Source organism: Rhinatrema bivittatum, chromosome 1 (genome assembly GCF_901001135.1).
Source record: "Rhinatrema bivittatum chromosome 1, aRhiBiv1.1, whole genome shotgun sequence".
In the NCBI taxonomy this organism is placed as follows: domain Eukaryota; kingdom Metazoa; phylum Chordata; class Amphibia; order Gymnophiona; family Rhinatrematidae; genus Rhinatrema; species Rhinatrema bivittatum.
The window spans coordinates 311,059,375-311,080,236 of record NC_042615.1 but is presented as its reverse complement, the minus strand read 5'-3'; the positions used below and the strand labels follow the sequence as shown (position 1 = coordinate 311,080,236).

Below are 20,862 nucleotides of genomic sequence, written 5' to 3'. Positions count from 1 at the left end.
ACGATTCTGAAATAGCACATTTTTTTGCCCAAGGATTTGATATCCTGTAAATTCTAGAAAGGAAATTTTGGAAGCAAAATTTCTGCAACTGCTAGGAATCTTTATATTCCACTCTACCACTCCTAGGATATCATGACCTGACATATGTAAGTTGCACAATACATCATTAACTATTCAAAGGGAAAATGGGAGCCATGGGGAGAGAGGCCATTTGGTTGATACACTGGAGTCATTCTTGGGTTAACAGCAGATGGAGGACATAAGCCATTGACACCGGTCTCTCATGTGCATTGCAGACATAATGGATTTACTGGGACAATGTGAGAAATCATGGAATTGAAAAAGAATTTGACACAGCTGAACACATAAGACTAATAAAAAATACTGGATAGACCATGATCCTTTCTGGTCCAGACTGATGACCGGGAGACCCTATCTCTGGAATACTGAATCCAAGATCACTAGAATGGCAGGGTAACTTGATGGTTGCAGGAAGACAAAGGAATCTACCTCTCATGGGGTTACCATTGGCCAATCATACTTAGCATGGTGGCCAGTTCCTTTTTTAATGCTATTATATGGGTTTTTTTGCTGCAAGTATGAAATCATAACCGCTGTATCTATTTTTACATGTGAGGCTGGATGAGTGGTTGCATAACACTGATTGTCATGCATATAGTGGTAGGCTTTGGTTGTTTATTGTTTACTATGTGTTATTCTAGAGGAAGTTCGAGCCAGGGTTGTTAGAAAGGTTGGGCATGAAGAGTGATCGCTGTGGGCAGGACTGATGCATCCATTAGGTATACTAGGCAGCCGCCTAGAGTGCCAAAATGTTGGGGGCAGCAAAATCCTTCTAGCACAAGGTCCAGACGGGTGCTGTGCCAAAGTGAATGCCATCAAAGAAGGAAGCACTATGCCTGAGGAGGGGTGCATGACAGAAGGGTTGCCTAGGGCGCCAGATGCACCGGCTCTGGCTCTGGGCAACAAGTTGAGGGTAGCAGGTGGAGGGTTTTGCGTCAGTTTGTAAGTCTGCAAGTCCAAAAGAAAGGGGGGACTATAAAAAATCTTTGCACTGTGTGCTGCTTTGGCCAGTGACTCCCTTGATGGGAGCTTCATTCTGCTGGTCAGTGCTGTGCATGCGCACATGTTTTTTGTAATGCTGTTAACTCTCTGTTCCCTCTTCTGTACACAGTCAAATTGAGTTGGTTGCATTGTTAACACTTAAATATGATTTCTGCCATTCTGGTGTTTTCTCTGTTACCGTTTCTTGCCTTGCTGACTCCAAACAACTGTAGATATGACATTTAATCTGGGTATTGTAGTTGGTTAGGTAGAAGTTAAGTCTTGCTTTTTTTCTGTTGGTTTTCTTCTTTTATCAGCCACTCAATAATATGCTCTGATGTTTATTTCATCTATTCATTTATTATTTATTTTCTATTCCACTCTTCAGGCACTGCAAAGTGGGTTACATTCAGGTACTGTAGGTATTTTCCTGCCCCAGAGGGCTTACAATCTAACTTTGTACCTGAGACAATGGAGGGTGAAGTGGCTTGCCCAAGGTCACATGGAATGGCGGTGAGATTTGAACCCTGGCTTCCCTGTTTTGTAGCTCACTGACGCTGTAGAAGGAGCAATGACAGCAGTTGCAGCATTGAAGGCCACATAGGCCACCAAGCCCCTCTCCCCCTACGTACACACAGGAGTGGCAGGGTCCAAGAGGGCAGCCACATCTCTTCCCTGCTCCATTCTCCCAGCCTGCCTGAATGTGGCCAAGGATGTCATTTTTGTTATGTTTATAAAAGTTTTATTCTTCTTACCTTTTGAGTGTGTACTTTCAGTTCCTGCATGAACTGATTTTCGTCACATTTCATAACCCTTCTCTTCCTAGCTATCTAAAGTAATTAGAATGGATATTAATGAATTTTAAAGGTCAGCACAGTCTGTCCTTAAGCCTTGTGATGTTGATTTAATGTCTTATGTGTTTTGGTGTTTTAGGAATTCCTTTTATGATGTGTGATTTTTCGGATTTTTTCAAGTTGAAGATGTTGGATTCTGATTTGATTTGGATTTTATTCAGATTCAAGCTGTCATGACAAGTATTTTACATAGTCAGTATTTTATTGTGTATGGTGAATTGTAAACCACCATGATTTATTGAATGCGTGGTTAAGAAAAGATTTAAAATAAATAAATACAGTTAAGAGCATATGTGCCCATATGGATTGGACACATATGTGGGTGCGTGGCCACATACCCCCCGGAATCTTATATCATCTGCGCAAGTGCACACGTATTAAATAAAATACGCCCAGCATGAGTACGTGTGCTTCTAATTTTAAGTATTTACATGAGCAACTGCTATTCACACATTTTTCTTAGAAATTGTCGGCTTTTACATGCGCAAGTGAGCAAATTATGTAACATGCATGCATGAAGGAAATGACCAGTTTAACCAGTTAGTCTAGTCTATCTCTAGATCACCATGACTCCCCTAGTTCTTTAGCCTGCATTGCTCCCTAGTTTATCCAGACCCCTCACTCAGTCTGTATTTGACTATAGTTTTATTCACTTATTCCTGATAAATATCAAAAGTAAATAATGCGCAGGAATGAGTCATAAACACGCTGTGTTCGCAGGATATACAATCAGTACTTACGTGCATTTACATTGGGACAGGTCAGAGGCACGCTTGGGCAGGGCGCCCAAGCGTGCCTCTGACCTGTCCCAAATCCGCCCCTTTTTTACACCATCAAAGATAGGCGCACATTAGTGCATGCACTCGTATGTGTGAGATTTATAAAATAGTCCCTTGTGCACGCACCTGCTGTTTTACACACATGTTTTTTTTAAATTCACCTTAATATGAGGTGGCCCAAACCTTCTCTCAGAAGAAATGTGCAAGAATTCAATCACTGAGCAATGTGAAAAGAATAATCCTAAGGGTGGAGTAATTGTAGTACAAGAGTTCTCAGGCTCCAAGAAGGAGACAATGAGACAGCTGGGATTCAGATGGTTATTTAAAAAAAAAAAAAAAATCCAAACAAACAGAGCCAGTTTATTTATTTATTTATTTAAAGAGGCTTTTATACCGATATTCATGGGGTTTACAGCGAACTATAGAAATGAAGATTACAAAAGAACAGGACATGGGGGAGGGAATACAACGAACCAAAGGAAAGCAGGACAGAAAGAAGCAATAGCAATAGGCATAATTAATAACAAAAGTAAACAGTAAACAGTAACAGTAAACAAATGTAACATGTTAATATAAAAGGGCATATGCAATTATCGCATGACATAGAATGAGGGCTGCTAAGGGTTTTGGGGGAAGGCTTGTTGGAAAAGCCATGTTTTTAATTGGGATCTGAATTTCGTCATGCATGGTTCTAGCCTGAGGTGGGTCGGAAGTGCATTCCACTGCGTGGGGCCGGCGATGGAGAGCGCCCGCTCCCTTGTGGATGTGAGGTGTGCTTTCTTTAAGGAGGGCACATGGAGGGTCCCTTTTTTGGATATCCTAGTTGGCCGAGTTGTGCAAGTGAGGCTGAAGGGCTCGTCCAGCCAGTTGGAATGGTGAGAATATGTGGCTTCATGGATAATACTGAGGGTTTTAAAAAAGGATGCAAGAGGGGATAGGGAGCCAGTGCAGGTCTTTCAGGATACGGGAGATATGATCGTATTTCCGTGCGTTAGAGATAGACCTGGCTACTGCGTTCTGCAGCATTTGGAGTGGTTTTATGGAGGAGTAGGGTAAGCCAAGAAAGAGGGAGTTGCAGTAATCCATTGTGGACGCTAGTGTGGCCTGTATGACAGTGCGAAAGTCACTGGCATGGAGAAGAGGTTTCAGTTTTTTCATAACATTCAGTTTGTAGAAACCCTCCTTGAGAATAGCATTGATGTGTTTTTTGAGGTTTAATTGCTGATCAATTGATTCCGATCCTACCAACAGAATCAAAAAACAGATTGTTTCAGCAACTGAATTTGGGCTAGGTAATAACTGGATAGATCAAAATGTAGGGGAATTTTTGCCCTATAAAACCTCCAGCCATATATACTGTATGTTACAGGAAATACACAGATGTGTGAATGATCCTCCAGAGAGTTAAATTATTTATGCAGTTGTTTCCCTTTAACAACTCCTTCTCTAATTTGTTAACAGTTTTTAATAACTACTGGTTCAAACAATTCTCACCTTCTCATGGAGACAAGAGACTTTCTGACAAACTATACAGAATGGGGAAATTGAAAAAGAACCACATTTTGGTTAGTGTAGATTTAGGACATTTTTATATGACTAATATCTCTGTAAGATCTTGAAAATTAATGAATCAGTGTAAAAATTATTTCAAGTTTGAAGGGTTTCAAAGGAACTGAGACAGGGTTCAATGTGGCTCTACCTCACTTCAATTTTACAGATGCATAAATATGAATAATCCAAGAATTATGAGCCAGATATTGCAAATGGAGCAGGTGTATTGATGATGGTTTTCTGGGAAGTGGGTGAGATCTGTCTTTTTTTAATTTATAGAATAGGTTACCCTAATGCTTGCTTTTTAGGGTTCTAACTGCCATAAAGAGCAAGCATTGGTGTAAGCTGCACAGAGCAGCAGTTACAACCCTAAACAGCAGGTGTGCAGCAACATTGGCACTTTCAGGAAGGCTGGTCCTGCCTAAAAGGATCACATTAATATCCAAACTTCAGAGAAAATGGGATGGATGGATCTTTTTTTATTATAGCATAACTAATCTTGGTGTCTGTGAGGATTACTGTAAACCTTATGGTGGGACAGAGAAGGGTGCCTGAGAGTTTGCCTGAGTGTTGAAGATGGCAAGGCCTGAAATGGCCTGCTAGAAGAGGTGGTGGAGGCCATCCCAAGGCTAGACTTTGGACATGCTTAGGACAGATGCAGAGGATAGGAGTGGGAAAATTGTTGCGACGGCAGGTAACAGCCATTGGGGGGGGGGAGGGGGGGGGTAGTTGGTGCTGGGCTGTACAATGGATTTTTTATATGTGCATCTATTCCATCTAAATTAATCTCAACTGGGTAGACTGAATGGACCATTTTGGTCTCTGTATGCCATCACTTAATATGTGTAACCCCTGCATGTGGCACATAAAATAAAGACCAGGTGCTGAGGAATTATGATCCTTGCATCACGTCTGTGGATTCACAAAGTGGTTAAGTAAGATATTGGACTGGGCCATACTCAGAGGTCTATGCCAGAGGTGGCCAACTGCAGTCCTCAAGAGCCACAAACAGGCCAGGTTTTTTTTTTTTAGGATATCATGAGATAGATTTGCATACAATGGAGACAGTGCATGCAAATATATCTCAGACATATTGATTGTGGATATCCTGGAGTGGGGATTTCTTGCTGGACAGGAGAAAAAAAAACCTAACACTTTTTTGTCCTCTGTGACTAAAGATCTCCCTTAGGGGAGCTCTTGCCCTCCCTCTTTAGACCTTTCTATGGTTGCCACAGATTCATCAAACTCATGATCCTGGGTTTCAACAAATGAGGTCTCACATAATGGCTTTTGGTTCCAACTTATTCAACTTTATTTATTTATTCTAGGATTTCCTCAGTAATCAAAATCAGAAAGATAAGTCACAGGATTCTAACAGTCGAAATGCTAACAGACAGCTTTTGATACACAGATTCTAATTCTTGATAGCAGTATAGCAATTAAAGCTCTTCAGCTCTTGGGAAAACAGAAAAAAATGTCCAATTTGACTCCCTCATGAACCAGCTATTACTCACTCGTGAGCCCCGAGTCCAGCATCAACAGGATTTTGCTTGGTAGGAAATTTTTCTTATAGCTAACTGTGTCTGTTCTTCCTCCTAGGGCTCATGGTAAAAGACTAAACATCCTCAGCTAGGAGTAGTCGTTTGGCACGCTGGCATCCATGGTAAAAAAAAAAAAAGCCACTTCTCTCAATTTCCTTTTCCAGTCTCTTCAAACATCACAGTTCCACATTAGAGTCTGTCTTCTAGAATCACCCCTCCCACTCAGAAACTCAGACATACATCCAGGACTACGCCCCCTTCTAGAGGTTATCTACTTGCCACACCTTTACTTAAGAGCATAGTCAATCAAGTGATATCTTGTGCCACAGACCCATCTACCCATAAAGAATAATGGTAGAAACTGAGCATTAGAGGTTAAGTGAAATGAATGTATACCTACAGTCCCCAAATTTGGAACAGGACTACAGATGTTACTATGCTAGCTTTCAGTCTATCGCAGGGGTGGGTATTTTAACGCCGCAAATTTAACGGCTACCCAGGAGCTGGCATTAAAGCATGCCATGCTCAAGGGCTCAAGGAAAAACCAAAACAAATCCTGCTTTCTGTGATTCCTCCTATTAGTATCGTCATGATACTAAGTAGGAGGAACCACAGAAAGCAGCATTCCCAAGGTCTGGCCCGATTGGCCAAGCGATCCAGGTCAGACCCTGGTGTCCTGTACATGAAATGACAATCTGAGGTCCCTGTGGTAAAACATCCCTTGCCAGACACCAAATTCCCCACCACCACCAGGCCAGGAACCTCTAGCAGAGACCCTCTTCCAGAGTGGTTCCTGGACTGAAAGGGAATTGGTCTTTTTACTGACATGTGACTGTGAATGGCCCAATTGGCAGTAAGAGTTGGGCACTTATTATTCATTTATTCACTCCTTTACTTTCTGCCAAATGGTCCAGTCACTGTCACATGTCAGTGAAAGGACCAATCCCCTTTCAGAAGGCTGTCTTGACAGGGAATCAGTCCTTTCACTGACAAGTGTTAGGGAAAAGGACCAATCGTGAACAGCCCTGCCGGGGGTGGGGAGGGAGTTCTGGCCAGACTGTTGCGGGTTCACAGCCATGTCTCTTGGGCGCTCAATGCAGAACGCTAGGGATGCACAAATTATTCATTGCATAACCCTTTTAGTGTGGCAGCTCATTTGCCTATTGCATCAAGTGCCCAGGAGAGGTGTATATGCGCGCATTCAAAAAACTTGTGCCCGGTTTGGACACGTTTTTTACGCGATGTCATTCAGGCCGATGCAATATCAAGAAAAATAAGAGACTGCAGGAAATGCATTTATTACAGTAAACATGGTTAAAATCAACAAGGCTATGATGAGTAAGAGCCATGGTTTAATATTTAAAAGGAAGCTCGAAAAGCAGAGGTTTTTTTTAGGTGAGACTTGAAAGCACATATGATGCACTAACTCGGGAAGGCTGTTTCAGGCAAGGGCCCAGCACGGTGGAAAGCACAAAGATTGGAGCTGGTGACAGATGAGAAGGACACAGATAAGAGAAGGCTGCCTGATGAAAGGTATTTGTAAGGAAGATAGGAGAGCTGCAGTGTGCATGCACTTGTAAGTGAACAGGAGAAGCTTGAACTGTATGAAAAAACAGATGGGCAGCCAATGCAGGGACTTGTGAAGAGTGGTTACATGGTTCTAAAGACCACGGAGGAAGATAAGACGTGCAGCTGAGTTTTGAATAGATTTTAGTGGGGAGAGATGGTTCAGTGGGAGAAATGTGAGATCCAGAATGCAGTAGTGTAAGGGAAAGGTGATGAAAGTGCGACTGTTTTGCTGGTATGTTCAGAAAAGAAGGGACGGATTTTGATGGCGTTATGGAATGACATGCTTTCGCAGTGTTTTGGATGCATGCAGAGAAAGAGACAGAGAAGTCGAAAATAGCCCCAAGGTGACGGACTGAGGGGAATGGAAGGAAAAGGGGGGAAGAGGAAAAGTTTGGGAGGAAAGATGGGAAGCTCTGCCTTGGCCACATTAACATTTGAGTAGTTTGACTGCAAAAGGTAAGAGGGAGATGGGCCACTATTTAGCAAGGGTGGCAGGGTCTAGTGAAGATTTACTGAGGAGCAGTCTGATCACAGCATGTTTGGAGGCCGCAGGAACAATTACAGTGGAGAAAGTAATAGATTGAAGCTGTGACAGGTATATAGGGGATGACTGCTGGAGAGAAAGAATTGAGAAGCTGGGTGAGAAGGGGGGGTCACAGGAAAAAGTAGCGAGTTTACAGGAGAAGCAAAGATGGGCAGTTTGTGTTTCTGTGATTTCAGAAAAGAAGAAATGGTATAAGGGAGAGGAATGAAATGGAAGAGGTGGAGGGGGGCCTGGTGGAGAACTCAAGATTCATCTTGCGCAGCTTTGTCATGGAAGAAATCTGCCATCATGTGAAAGGAACGGCAGGGGGAGGAAGGGGGCAGTTTGAAGGAGGTGGTGAATGTGTGGAAGAGAGTGTGTGGGGTTTGGAAGCACAGGCGTTTGTGAGATGGATGTAATAGGCTTGTTTAGCAAGTGCAATAGCAGAATGAAAGGTCAAGACTAACTCCAAGCCTTTGTGAAATAGAACATTTCTATTAGGCGCAAAAGTATGAGGCAGTCTTTTGAATACCTATCTTTCATTTATATATTTAACTTTTTATACAATTTTCACAATGCCCAATAAAAGTGTATCCCTGGAGGAACTAGAGTTATTTAAAAATACATATTTATATTTATATTTGGGGGATTTGCCAATTCAAACACAGAACCAGACGTACTAAGCATTTTTCCCCAAAGACACAAAATGGTCTATTTACTAAAATATGTTAATGAACGTTAAGTGCCGAATTCTATACTCATTCCATGTTACAAATATATTAATGCACATTATCAGTAACTTGCAATTCCATGTAACCAGCAACGTGAAAACATTTTGGGGCAATTTGTGGAAAATATTAATGAGCTGCATCACATGTAAATGCATGTAAAACAGCTCATTAATATTTTAATGGAACAACACAGATCACAATACGTCATGCAATCTGCAGTAATTATTGGAGAGAGTTAATTATACCTCAAGAGTCCAATACACAGCTCCCAGCAGGCTAATACACATCCCTGGCCCTTAATCTTTAATGGTGCAGCAAGGTCCTAGCTTTGACCACCCCTCCTCCATGACAACATCCCTTGCAACAGATAATCCCCTAGAACAAACCTTCTGCCATCATTGCAGAAAGCCCCTCCCCTAGCAGAACCCCATCCTCTGGCAGAATTCTTCCCCCTTATCCCCATGGAGCAAATCCCATCCCCTGATAAATCCAACCCCTCACCCAAATCTACAAAAACTATTGAGGCCCCCCCTCCCACCCTCTACCAGTTCTCCCCCTATCCTGATATCCAGTCATCCCTGCCCTCCCAATGCCAACATTCAAAATGGCACCAGTGGACCCAAGGCTCCACTTTGCACCACACAAGTAATAGTTCCTGAGAAGATATGGCTTAATTCGGTAATGATGCTCCAACAATGTTCCACCAGGAAAGACTTCAAAACTTCAAAACAGTGCGAATGCTTAAAGAAAAAGAGAAATATGAATTAAACCAGTGTGACACAGTAATATTTTAAATAAGTTGGTTACCACTGTGACTATTGATAAAATGTCATTAATCTGTATAGCAGATACAAGAGAAATGCAAAATAAAGACAAAAAAAAAATAATAACACTTCAGAGTCAAAGATTTCAAAAGGTTTATAGCACAAGTGGATTCCATAGCAATAGGACATGGTCCACGGCAACAGAAAGAGTAATGGGAGAGGTAAGTCTGCAATAGCTATATTGAAGAGGGAGCAAGTGAAGCATAGCCTGTAGGCTAGCAAAATACTGTGTGAAAGACATAGGTCTTAAAAATTGGAGTGGAAGATGAAGAGGGGTTATGTTATGATTTTGTCTGCTGTGCAGCCCCATTGCACCCTGATTCTGACAACTATGATGCCTTCCCACCGGCAGAGGCCTCCAGTGAGCCCTGTTCAGAGCTATCTGAGCCGATTCTTCAACAGCCTCCTGACTCAGCCTGTCTTGCAACCTCTGCTCCACCAGGAGTCCTCAACGAGCCTGGCCTCCAGCCTTACCAAGCTCCTCCTCACTGTCTGCACCACACCCAAGCTCTTGCCCTATGTAACCCAGCCCTGCCATCGTATCCTTGCCTCTTCATGGGAATCATCTCTGGCTCTTTGACCTGGCTATTGTTACCTTGTGGCCTCCAGGCCTTCTTGCTCCTTGCCTTGTGGTCCTTAGACCTTCTGCTATCTTGCACCTGTGACCTACGGACCTGCTCTCACTTCTTACATTGCTCTGTGTCCTACTCTAGGCCTTTGCCTTGGGGCTTTCAGGCCTCTCCTTGCTTACTGGCCTCTGGGACTTATACCTAGTGGTCTATGTGCCTTCTATATCACTGCCTTCAGGCCTTGTGTTCTTTGTTCTGTGTTGTCTTGTCTAGTTCTTCTCCTGTCCTGTTCTTGTCTGCCTTGTGTAGTCCTGTCCTGCCCAGTCCTAGTCTTAGTATCCTTTCCCTGTCTTGCCTATGTATTGTCTTGCCCCAGCCTGTACCTAGTTCTAGTCCCTACCCAGTTCCAGCTTGCCTGTACCTCTGTTCAGTCCCATTCCCAGCTCTGTATCCTGTCCCTGTACCCGTTACTCAGGCTCAGCCTTGCTCCAGATTACCCAGCCCATCCAGCCTTGTTACCAGATTACCCAGCCTGCTCAGCCTTGCTTCAGACTATCAGCCTGCCCATTCTTGTTCCAGTCTGACCAGCCTTTCTCCCACCTGCATAGACTCACCATGATGTGCTGCCGCAGGAGAGACCTACTGGCCCCCAGAACCCAAGGGTTCACCCTGCGGGGGAGGGGGGACTAGCTAGGCGGAAGACCAGCCCTAGTCCTGCCCAGCATCCAGTTTTGCAACCTTGTACTACTTCCGGGGTGATGTACCCCGAGCAGAGAAACCCTGACAGAAGTGAATGGGGAAGGCATTTAGAAGTAATATGCAGAAAAGAACCCCTGAGGGGATGAGGGTTACTGGGGACACAGAGAAGGCTGAAAGAGGGAGCACTAGAGTGGTAACATATTTAATAGCTATTTTGAGGGGCGCATCATAACGCTCCTTCTGATGCATTTTGCTAACACAGAAAGAAAAAAATGTTTCTCTTTGTAACCAAAATGAAGAACAGTTCTTCCACTTGCAGGACAAATTACTACTCTAGTGGGATGAAGATAAATGTTAAGACTGGATTTCATTCAGAAAGAGACTGGGAGACTGTGCAGGAGCTCAAGGAGGAGAGCAAGGTGAAAGTGTTAGCACTAGGGGCTGCTTTTGATAAGTGCTCTGAACCGACTATAGTGGCATGAGACTGGAAAACAAGACGTCAAGAAAGAGGAGACTACAGTAATCAATAGGGATGTGCATTCGTTTTTCACGAATTAGACAATTTCAACGACAATTTCAACGAAATTTCAACGAAATTGTCTAATTCATCCTGGTTCGGGAGAACCAAAAAACAAAACCAATTTTTCCGAAATTTCATAAAAATTTGGTTTTTGGGTTAGTGCACGCCAACTTTAAAATGTTAGTGCGCACTAACCCAAAAATCAGGGGCCCCGGAAAAAAAAAAAAAAGTCCAAACCGTGGGAAAAATGAAATTTCCTGCGGCAGGCTGAAAACAAAGCCCGAACCAAATTGTTTTACCGCTGCACAGCTCTAGTAATTAATGTGCAGAATGAGGAAAGTTGAGGGTGTGGGTCGCAGTGCATATTTCTGAATGTATGCAGTATTTTTCTCTTGCCCATGAAACATGGCTTCCAGGCATTGTAAAGTCAATGCTACGATGTGAAGTGTGTGCCGAGACTCGTTGATGGCATTGAGTATAAAACATTAAAGTTTAGAGTTCTGCAAATAGGAGAACAAAAATAGAGCTGAGGCATTCTGAGGGTAGTGACATGCAAAGCATTACTTAAAACTTTACAGGATCATTTTGCAACAGCCCCCATAGGCTGCCGGCTGCAGGCACTCTGTACCCCCAGACTTCAATGAGAATGTTGTAAGCAGATTTATGACTGGAAGAGCGGGCTGAGCAGGTAAAAAAAACATATGCGCAAAAGCCATTTAGTCAGGCCTGGATTTGTCAACAGGCACATTAGGCCTGTGACTAAGGTGACAAAAATTGGGGGGCAGGGGCGGCAGGCAGGCTGGCTGAGGATTTACTGCCTTTCAGCTGTACTACATTTCACTCAGCAGAGAACAGCCCTCTGCTTCCTGATCCAGCCCCTCCCTTCCCAGGCAGCATGCAGGGAACAGGGGTGGGCACAGCAAAAATGGTCATTTACTTTCTCATCTCATTTCATGAGAATGCATTTTCTTTTTTTTTTTTTTTTTAATAGTTTTGTGGGTTTATTCATTTTGTTTTTCATTTCAGAAAATAGTGCGGGCTACTTTCTGAAACAAAAAATAAGAAAACAACCAGAGTGTCAGGCCCCAGGGATCTTCAAAGACTCCTGTCCCACCGCACCTGCCATCCCTGGAGGCAGTCAAACCCCCCCCCCCCCGAAAGATAGCACTGATGAAACAACAAACATTCTCGTATCTCCTCTCCAACCCCCAACCCTTCCCTTTTGTTTAAAAAATATTCAGACCTCCCCCACACACTTAGCAAAATCATTCTGATGACCTAGTGGGGAGTCCTGGAGAAACTCCTCCTTTCCCGGACGTGGAGGATGCTATTTTTAAAAAATGGCGCTGGCCACCCTTTACCCCTATCATGTGACAGGGGTTACTGCTGCTATTTGGTAGCCCCTGTCACATGACTGGGCAAAGGCTCAACACCATTTTTTTTTTTTTTTAAATGGTGGCTGCTGAGTCCAAGGTTGGAGGGGTTGCACCTGGGTCCCCACTAGACCATCAGAATGATTTTGGTAAGTCTGGGCAGTATCAGGAGGGTGATCTAGGGTGGGTGATGTGGTGGCTGGCAGCTGGGAGGCTATTTTTTTAACAAAAGGAAGGGGTTTGGGATTGGGGTTGGACATGGAAAAGGGTTTTTTTTTTGGCTATTACTATCTTTTGGGAGAAATTTGGCTGCCTTTGGAGGGGGGGGGGATTGGAACAGGGGCTCTCTGGAGATCCCCAGATTACTGAGGAACCGGTGGGCATTGTTTGAAAACCATGCACACAAAAACTGATAGAAAATAAAACTTGGCATTGTCTATGTCATTTCAAACGTCAGCACAACCCTAGCAGGGAACAGGAAGGGAAGGGAAGGGGAGGGGAGCCTGCAGCAGTCAGAGCAAAGAGGAATTATTTTGTTAGGTTAAGAGAGGTTGAGGAGATCATTGGAGGGTGAGCAAAGGAACTGGGGGGGGGGGGGCGGGGGCAATGAGAGATGGATTGGCTGGGGTCTGTGTGTAAGAGAGAGGGGAACAGAGAAGGCACTGATGTGTGTGTGTGTGTGTGTGTGTGTGTGTGTGTGAGGTTAGAGAGGGGATGCAAACTGTAGTAGGACCGGAGCATGGTAGAGAGATCTTCCTGTCTCCCCCTCCCACTATAATTCAGATCCTCTCTCCCTTGATCTCAGATTCTATCCCCTAGATACTGGAATCTTCCTCCTTCCCTTATCTCTCCTTTCTCCCGAAATCCTGGAACCTCCCTTCCTTCATCTCTCTCTCTCTTCTCCCTAAAACCTGGAACCCATTTCCCAACCCATCCTATTCTCTCTTCCCCTTCTCCAATCTCAGAACCCTCTTATCTCACACTCTCCTTCTACCATCCCAGATCCCTGACCTTTCCCATCTCCCCGACCTTTCCCATCTCCCCATTCCCAGTCCTCTTTGCTTCTCATACTCCTCCCCCCTCCCCAGTCCTTTCACCTTCTCCTCACTCCATTCTTCAGCCTCCTCTCTTCATCTCCCCATCCCTGAGATCTCCTTCCCTGCACTGATATTTGAGATCCCTTTTCTTTACCCAAAAAAAGAAAATAAAATTATTCATACACAAGCCAGACTGGAAAACTCTGTTATTTTTATAACGTAATATAAACAATACAATGGAAAGGCTTGCCAATTTTCTTCAAAATTTTATAACTCTTGTCACAGAATTTACCCCTGAGCTGCTACTGAAAATTAACGGTGGTACTGTGCCTTAGACCGTTTGCTCCCAGTTGTCCAACCTTAGAGGGGGCAAGGGGCAACAGCACCAACAGAGCGGGACAGGAAAATCCCAAATCCGTCACTGGCCAGAATGTTATACCTGCCTACCTCTCCCTGACAGCACGCTGGTGATGGGTACAAGTGGGCCGTACTGCACGTCTGGGTGATGGACTAGAGTATACGTTGCCAACTCTATCTTGGAGAGAAGGCCGGAGTAACATGATCAGAGAAGTGGGCAGTGAGAGCTTCAAGGGGGATCAAATGCGTTGCACACTCGCTGTATCTGGCGATGAAGGGGCTGGGAGCAATGGAGGCAGCAAATTTTGCCCTTCAAGATTTGATAGAGAGATGTGGGAAAACAGCCGGGAATTTCGAGCAGAGCAGCAAGAATGGGCAGCAGCTATAGCAGAAGAAGGCATTAACTGAGGTGCCTCTGAACAACCCTATTTAAGATTTGGGCACCAGGAGGAATTCCACCTGTCTTGTGCTGCAGAGATTAGTAGAGCAGCAGACACCCCTTCATGGGTTCCCTATGCAGGCTGACATGCATTTGGATTGTCTCTTTGGGCATCATAATTGATTACTCCTAATGTACATCCTGAAGCCATTCAAGGATGCAATAGGAGCCCCGAGTTCAGCCATGACCACCCTGGATAAAATCATCACTGAAGTTAATCTCCTGGAATAGAAGTTACAGGGTTACCGGCAGGAGCAGCGGATGGCACAAGAGAGAGAGGTGTTTGTGCTTGTGGAGTGCTTGCAGCTGAAACTCCAAAATAAGCCCAAATCCCTCACCCAGACAAATTCTTTCATGCTGGCTGCCCTGGTCAAAGGAAGTGTCACCCTCCAGTCCAATGCTCTGTCTTACTGGAAAGAGAAGCTGGTGGCTTAGGGTGCAGGAATATATCTAGAAAAGCTGTTAGGAAAACAATAGGATAGATGCCAAAGTCTTTTTCAAATCTTTATTGTAGTGGAGATGTATGAAAACAAATGCCCAACTCAGGCCGAGTTTCGCCACTCTTACAGCGGCTGCCTCAGGGGCTATAAATCAATCATAAAAAAATCATAATTAATAAAACAACGAATAATAAATAAAACATTAATAAAACACTAAAATGTGGACATACAAATAAATTTATAGCCCCTGAGGCAGCCGCTTTAAGAGTGGCGAAGCTCAGCCCGAGTCGGGCATTTGTTTTCATACATCTCCACTACCATAAAGATTTGAAAAAGACTTTGGGGTGCAGGAATAGGCAGGAGTGGAAGGGGCAGCTGGCACCGGGGTTGGTGGGACGGTTAGTATTCATTAAGAGAAACCTCCCTCTCCTGGGTTCCAACTGGAAGGAGGACTGAGCATGTAGAGGCATTTCACTTTTTTTGGGTGTGTGTGTGTGTGGGGGGGGGGGTTTCCTGCCCACTGAATACCTATGGCCAAATCTTTCGTGGTTAACCCCCACTAGACGAATGCCGGTACGTTTTCCTTTCAGTACCTTGCAGTGTGGTGGCCACTGTTTTTTACTGTCTAACCTGTCCCTCTCTCAGTGCCTTGGAGGGTTGATGCCACTGCTCCTGCTGTCCTTCCTGCCTACCTCTCTCTTGGTGTCTTAGGGTGTTCATAACACTGCTGCTGATGTCTGCCTGCAAGTTTCATAAAAAACTGGATGGAAAATCCCAATGTTATATAGACAAAACTAAGATACATTGGTTCTCCCATTGACTTTAATGGAAATTACATAACTGAGGCAAATAAAATGAATGTTGCAACGATATAAAATAAACAACACGAAGGGATAATGAAATGACATAATGACATGAAACAAATCATTTTTTTGCAAGCACAGCCCTATTGTTTGGTAATACATAGGACATAATCTACACAGACCTCACTGGCCTGTTTACAAACTCACCTCTTCCCATCTTTCAGCAGTTCAAACCCTTCATTAATTTTATCCAAAGGTAAAGTGTGGGTCACCAGCTCACTCAGATCAAATTTTTTTGCCATATAATCAGAAACTATTTTGGGGACACAGTCTTTGCTTTTCCAGCCTAGAACAAATACAATCAGCATAAAGCAATGTCAATATATGATGCTGTAGTATCCTACTGCAAAGGATAGAGAAGTAAGAAAATGAAATTGAGAATTGCACATATTTTTTTAGAGAGGTAATGAGCCTACGATATAATGGAATAATGCCTTTATACTACTCAATGGGACCAATACAGAATTAAATGAAGACCAGACACATAATGTACCAAAAAGAGAGTAAAATATGAAATCAGAAGATAATGATAAATGCTTGGAATGCTCTGGTCTGAATCTATGCTTAAAAACCCATTTTTCAAAATAACCAAATAAATTAGATATTTTTAAAATTAAATCTCGATTTAAATTTGTGTTCTCATGTGCTGTGAACTTCACCTTTGCCACTGGTTTGCTTAAGTGACATGTAATTTAGAGCATTCTGCTTCCAAGAGTCTGCTATTATGTATTCTAGACTCCACACACATAGATCAGTTATCATTCTATTTCATTTCAGTGTATTTAAAACTTATTTCAAATCAGCTTTAAGTACATTGCATAATGCCTGAAGACAGTTCACTTTTTGGATAGTGAGCATGAGCTTGTTCACAGCCCCTGGGGGAGGGAGTTCCAGCCATTGGTCAACAGCGACATCCAGTGGTTGGAATCAGGATCCACATTACCACATTAGGAAGGAAGCCACAGTCTGTGGGTCCCAGCTAAGGAATTCTGCTGCAGTAGCTGGGCCACCAGGTAAGCTGAGAGAGAATATAAAAATAGAGAGTGTAGGGGGAGGAGGGGACGATTGAAACTAATTTCTTATCTCATTACATACTGAAGTTAAATAAGGACTGAGCTACAATGTTATTTTCTCCTTGGGATGTACTTGCCTATTTCATACTTTTTTATGCTCTCAAACATACGGAATGTTGGAAAGAATTACGTAAAAAGATTCCATCTGTCTATGGGAAAAATAACTCTGCAAAGAAGTCCCCAAATTTGACTCACTGGAAGAAAATGGAAATATCTTGAAGGAGTCCAAAAGCCAGGAACATCGGGTCAGTATTTGGGAGAACAAACCCTCACAAAATATCCCCATTGTTTGACTAGGGGAAGCGATTAAGAGACTCTAGAATGTTGGTATAAAAGGGCCCCCCCCCCATATTCCACTATTCCCCCAGAAGCGTGCCCCAGAGCAATAAAAGCAAAGACAAAAAAAGAAAAGAAAGAATACTTGATGGTGCACCCTTCTCACAATGGACATCTGCCCTCCCCATATCCCCCATGCACACAGCCCCTATATCCCTCAAATAACAAACACACAGCCCACTCCCCACATCTCACATTAACCCAATCAACCTACCCACCCACAAAAGCACCCCCATACACATCCACCTCTCACACATCCACCACCCCCACCACCATCACAGGGATACAGAAACACACACCCAGGTATCCAAGATTTATCACTGTTTGTGTGTCTCGCTATGGGGGTTATTTTCTAAAGCTAATTTGCACGCGTGCGATAGCTAGCTCGGGGCGGAGTCGGCCCCGGAAGAGGAGGAGTCGGGGCGGCACCGGGGCCGACTCTGCGAAGACTGCGCCAACAGCGAAAGGTAAGCACCTTTAATGCTGTCAGTTTCGCGCCGAATAACTACATCTTTCATTGTGTAGTTATTTGGCGCGACGCCGGCAGCGATCGCACCGAGGAGGTCTGAGCATATAGTTTGCGTTTTCTGTGTGTTTGTGTCTGTATTTCTATATAGGTAGTCCATGCTTTCTTGCTTGCTTTCTAAAGTTTGAATTTACACCAGAATGTTTTATTGTATCTTAAGCAAATTAGGATACAGCTTCAGTTTTGTTCTGGGATAAATTGCTGGGGAAGGAGCGAGGATGGGGAATCATTTGGAGCGGAGTAGTTGCCAATATTCCACAGCCACTTAACTGCCTCATAAGTACCCCAGTTCTACCTAAAGCCACAATGAAACTGACACTCACACACACACACAATTGCATCTTTCAAGCTGCTCTCCACCTCCGCCTTCCCTTGTCCCATGGTTGCAACAAGTGGAACATTTTGTTACAAGTGGGAAAACCATACTAAAGCATAACATGTACTCACTGTGATATATATGAACCTCATTGCCTCCTTCTACAAATCTTATGTTGGAAAGCATTTCTGAAGCTATGCCCTTGCATACTTTTCCCACTGTATGCATAGGAATATGAAGATGCATTGTGGAAGGCTGCTGGTTGTTTACAAGAGTATACTCTCAGAATTTATTTGGAAAACCAAGAGGTTACAAAACTGTGAACTTGAAGTGCTAGGATCTGAACCTCCCCACAGTCATAGAGTCAGACTTGGTCTTTCTTTTTCCAGATCTGTTCCATTCAGTTCACGAGATGTTGAGGTCACTACTTAAGTGCAGCACAGTTTAGTCATAAATTGCCCAGTACAATCTCATTAACCTTCAGGATTGCTTTTTCATCCTTTATGAGCACATATTACATATTAATCATTCCTGCACCCAAACCATACCTCCAAAAAGGGCTCCTTTCAAGGTGCGTCCTGTCAGCAGCAACATAGGATCAAAAGAGAACTTATGAGTGGAAGGAGCTAGTCCAACGATCACACAGGTTCCAAATCCAGGGTGGGTACACTGCAGAGCAGCTACCTGATAGACAAACAAACAAACAAACAAACAAACAAACAAACAAACAAAAAGGCCCAAGGCCATGAAACAACCATCCAACAAAATAATTACAAAGTTGAAAAAGTATTTGAAGTGCAATTGTTTAAAATGAAATGTTGGTCAGCATGATAGGATGAGGTACCATATACTTGAAGGATTCCTGGGAGTCCTTTCTTAAATTATTGTATGAAAACAAAAAGGTTGTACTGACTGGTAGGAGCCCATTAATGAGAGGAGTATGTGCATGAGTGATACAGGAAGGTGAAGGAATACTTGGGTGTAAGGCTGCAGCAGGGCTGTTATAGAACTGAGGCATTGACAACAAAACAGAGTACAGTACCATGAAGCAACTACAAAATTAAAATGGCTAATGAGCAATGCTTTCATTACAGTGTAGTATGGTCTGAGGCCTCTCTTAAGCTACACAAAAAGTGTTTGCACTGTTTTGGATGAAACACTGAAGAGGCTGATCAGATGATGAAGGTGAGGGTGATAATGGAGCATCTACGGGGACCTCTCTGTCTACAGGAACTGAGTATTTTTAAGAAATACAGGGCAATTTTTTTTTCCTAGGTGATATTTGGCAAAACTTGAATATCTCTTGATATTCTCTTCATTCAGTGTGAAAAGGAATGAAGTGTTTTTACATAAGAACATAAGAAATTGCATTACAGGATTACAGGGTGAGACCAATGGTTCATCAAGCCCAGCATCCTGTTTCCAACAGTGACCAATCCAGACTACAAGTACCTGGCGAGTACCCAAAAACTAAGTATATCCCATGCTACTGATGCTAGTAATAGCAGTGGCTATTTTCTAAGTCAACTTAATTAATAGCAGGTAATGGACTTCTCCAAGAACTTCTCCAAACCTTTTTTAAACCCAGCTACACTAACTGCACTAACCACACCCCCTGACAACAAATTCCAGAGTGTCTGAATGCATGAAATTGATGAAGAAATCAAACTGATACCATTGGGGCTATCAGGGGCATGCAACAGCTCCAGCAGAGTAGTTGATTTCCACATAAAATCAGAACATATAATATGTAGCATTGTCATAGAAAATATACTTTACCATAATGTCAACATTTCCAATGCACTCAAAGGAATAGTCCACGCCACCACCAGTCATTTCAGTCAGCACCTCTTGAATGGGTTTATCACAATCCTTAGGACTGATGCACTCGGTGACTCCTATATCTTTTGCCTTTTGAAACTTATCCTTGTTGATGTCAACGCCGATGATACGACTGGCACCAGCTACTTTACAGCCAATAGCAGCCGAAAGGCCGACTCCTCCCAAACCAAATACAACACATGTAGAACCTGGTTTAACCTATATAAAGAGAGAAGCTTGGTACAGTATAGTATTGATGTTAAAATTAGACATGAATTAATGCAATTGTGTGATTTTGCATTAAACTGGATCACCAGTCTAGTTTGTAATCAAGGAAAGTAAATACGTGTGAGAGAGAGAGAGCACAACTATTACCCTTAACTTAATCTGTCTGTATGCCTAAATGAATAGGCCATTCTTTAGCTTCTGATGAGATCCCAGCTCTTTCATATTTGTGCGGTTCACAGCTCCTCTGAATCTAGCAGGGTACATGCAGTTTCCGACTCCACTAGACCACGTACAGTGCAAGGCTCCTCCAGCCCCGCTGGGGCATTCACAGTTATTGGTATCCTTGGCCCATGAATATCCCCCTCTTCTTTCGTCTCAGCTTCTTTGCTCTCACTGGCGCACATTTAATTCCAAGCTCCTCCAGCCCTGCTGAGACACACATAGCTTCTGGAGGCACACAGGCTGCTGGATCCTCTGGCTCCACCGAGGCACACGGAGTCACCAGCAACTCTGGCTCACTGCAGTACCCACGGCTTCTGGCTCTCCTGACCTGACAGGGGTATGGGAAGCTCCTGACTTTCCTGGCTCCGCTGAGACCTGTTCACCATCTGGCTCTGTTGGGTCTTACATTCCTTTCTGCTTAAGTGGTCTCACAGGGGCATGTGTAACTTCTAGTTTATATCACCTCCTTCACCCGGGGTTGCTACCACAACTTGTGATTGACTCATCCATTCCTTTGGGAGGAAAGTCCAATCAGAGTCAAATCTCCAACTCAAACTTTTAGTGACTTTACCAACTTTTGCCAACCAGGGAGTTCTTTACTGCTTGCTG

At 43.5% G+C, this 20,862-nt stretch overlaps 1 protein-coding gene across 1 annotated transcript in view; it reads right to left on the bottom strand.

The window, feature by feature from the left end:
* Window positions 1-7,069: 7,069 nt before the first annotated feature.
* The window catches only part of LOC115089273 (alcohol dehydrogenase 1-like), a 46,310-nt gene continuing 32,517 nt past the window's right edge, over window positions 7,070-20,862 (bottom strand). Inside the window, exons 6-9 of the mRNA XM_029597398.1 lie at window positions 19,762-20,022; window positions 18,531-18,666; window positions 15,879-16,017; window positions 7,070-9,350 (exon numbers count right to left, since the gene is read on the bottom strand). Coding sequence (XP_029453258.1) covers window positions 9,326-9,350; window positions 15,879-16,017; window positions 18,531-18,666; window positions 19,762-20,022 — 561 coding nt within the window. The 3' untranslated portion in view covers window positions 7,070-9,325. The remainder of the gene's footprint in view (window positions 9,351-15,878; window positions 16,018-18,530; window positions 18,667-19,761; window positions 20,023-20,862) is intronic.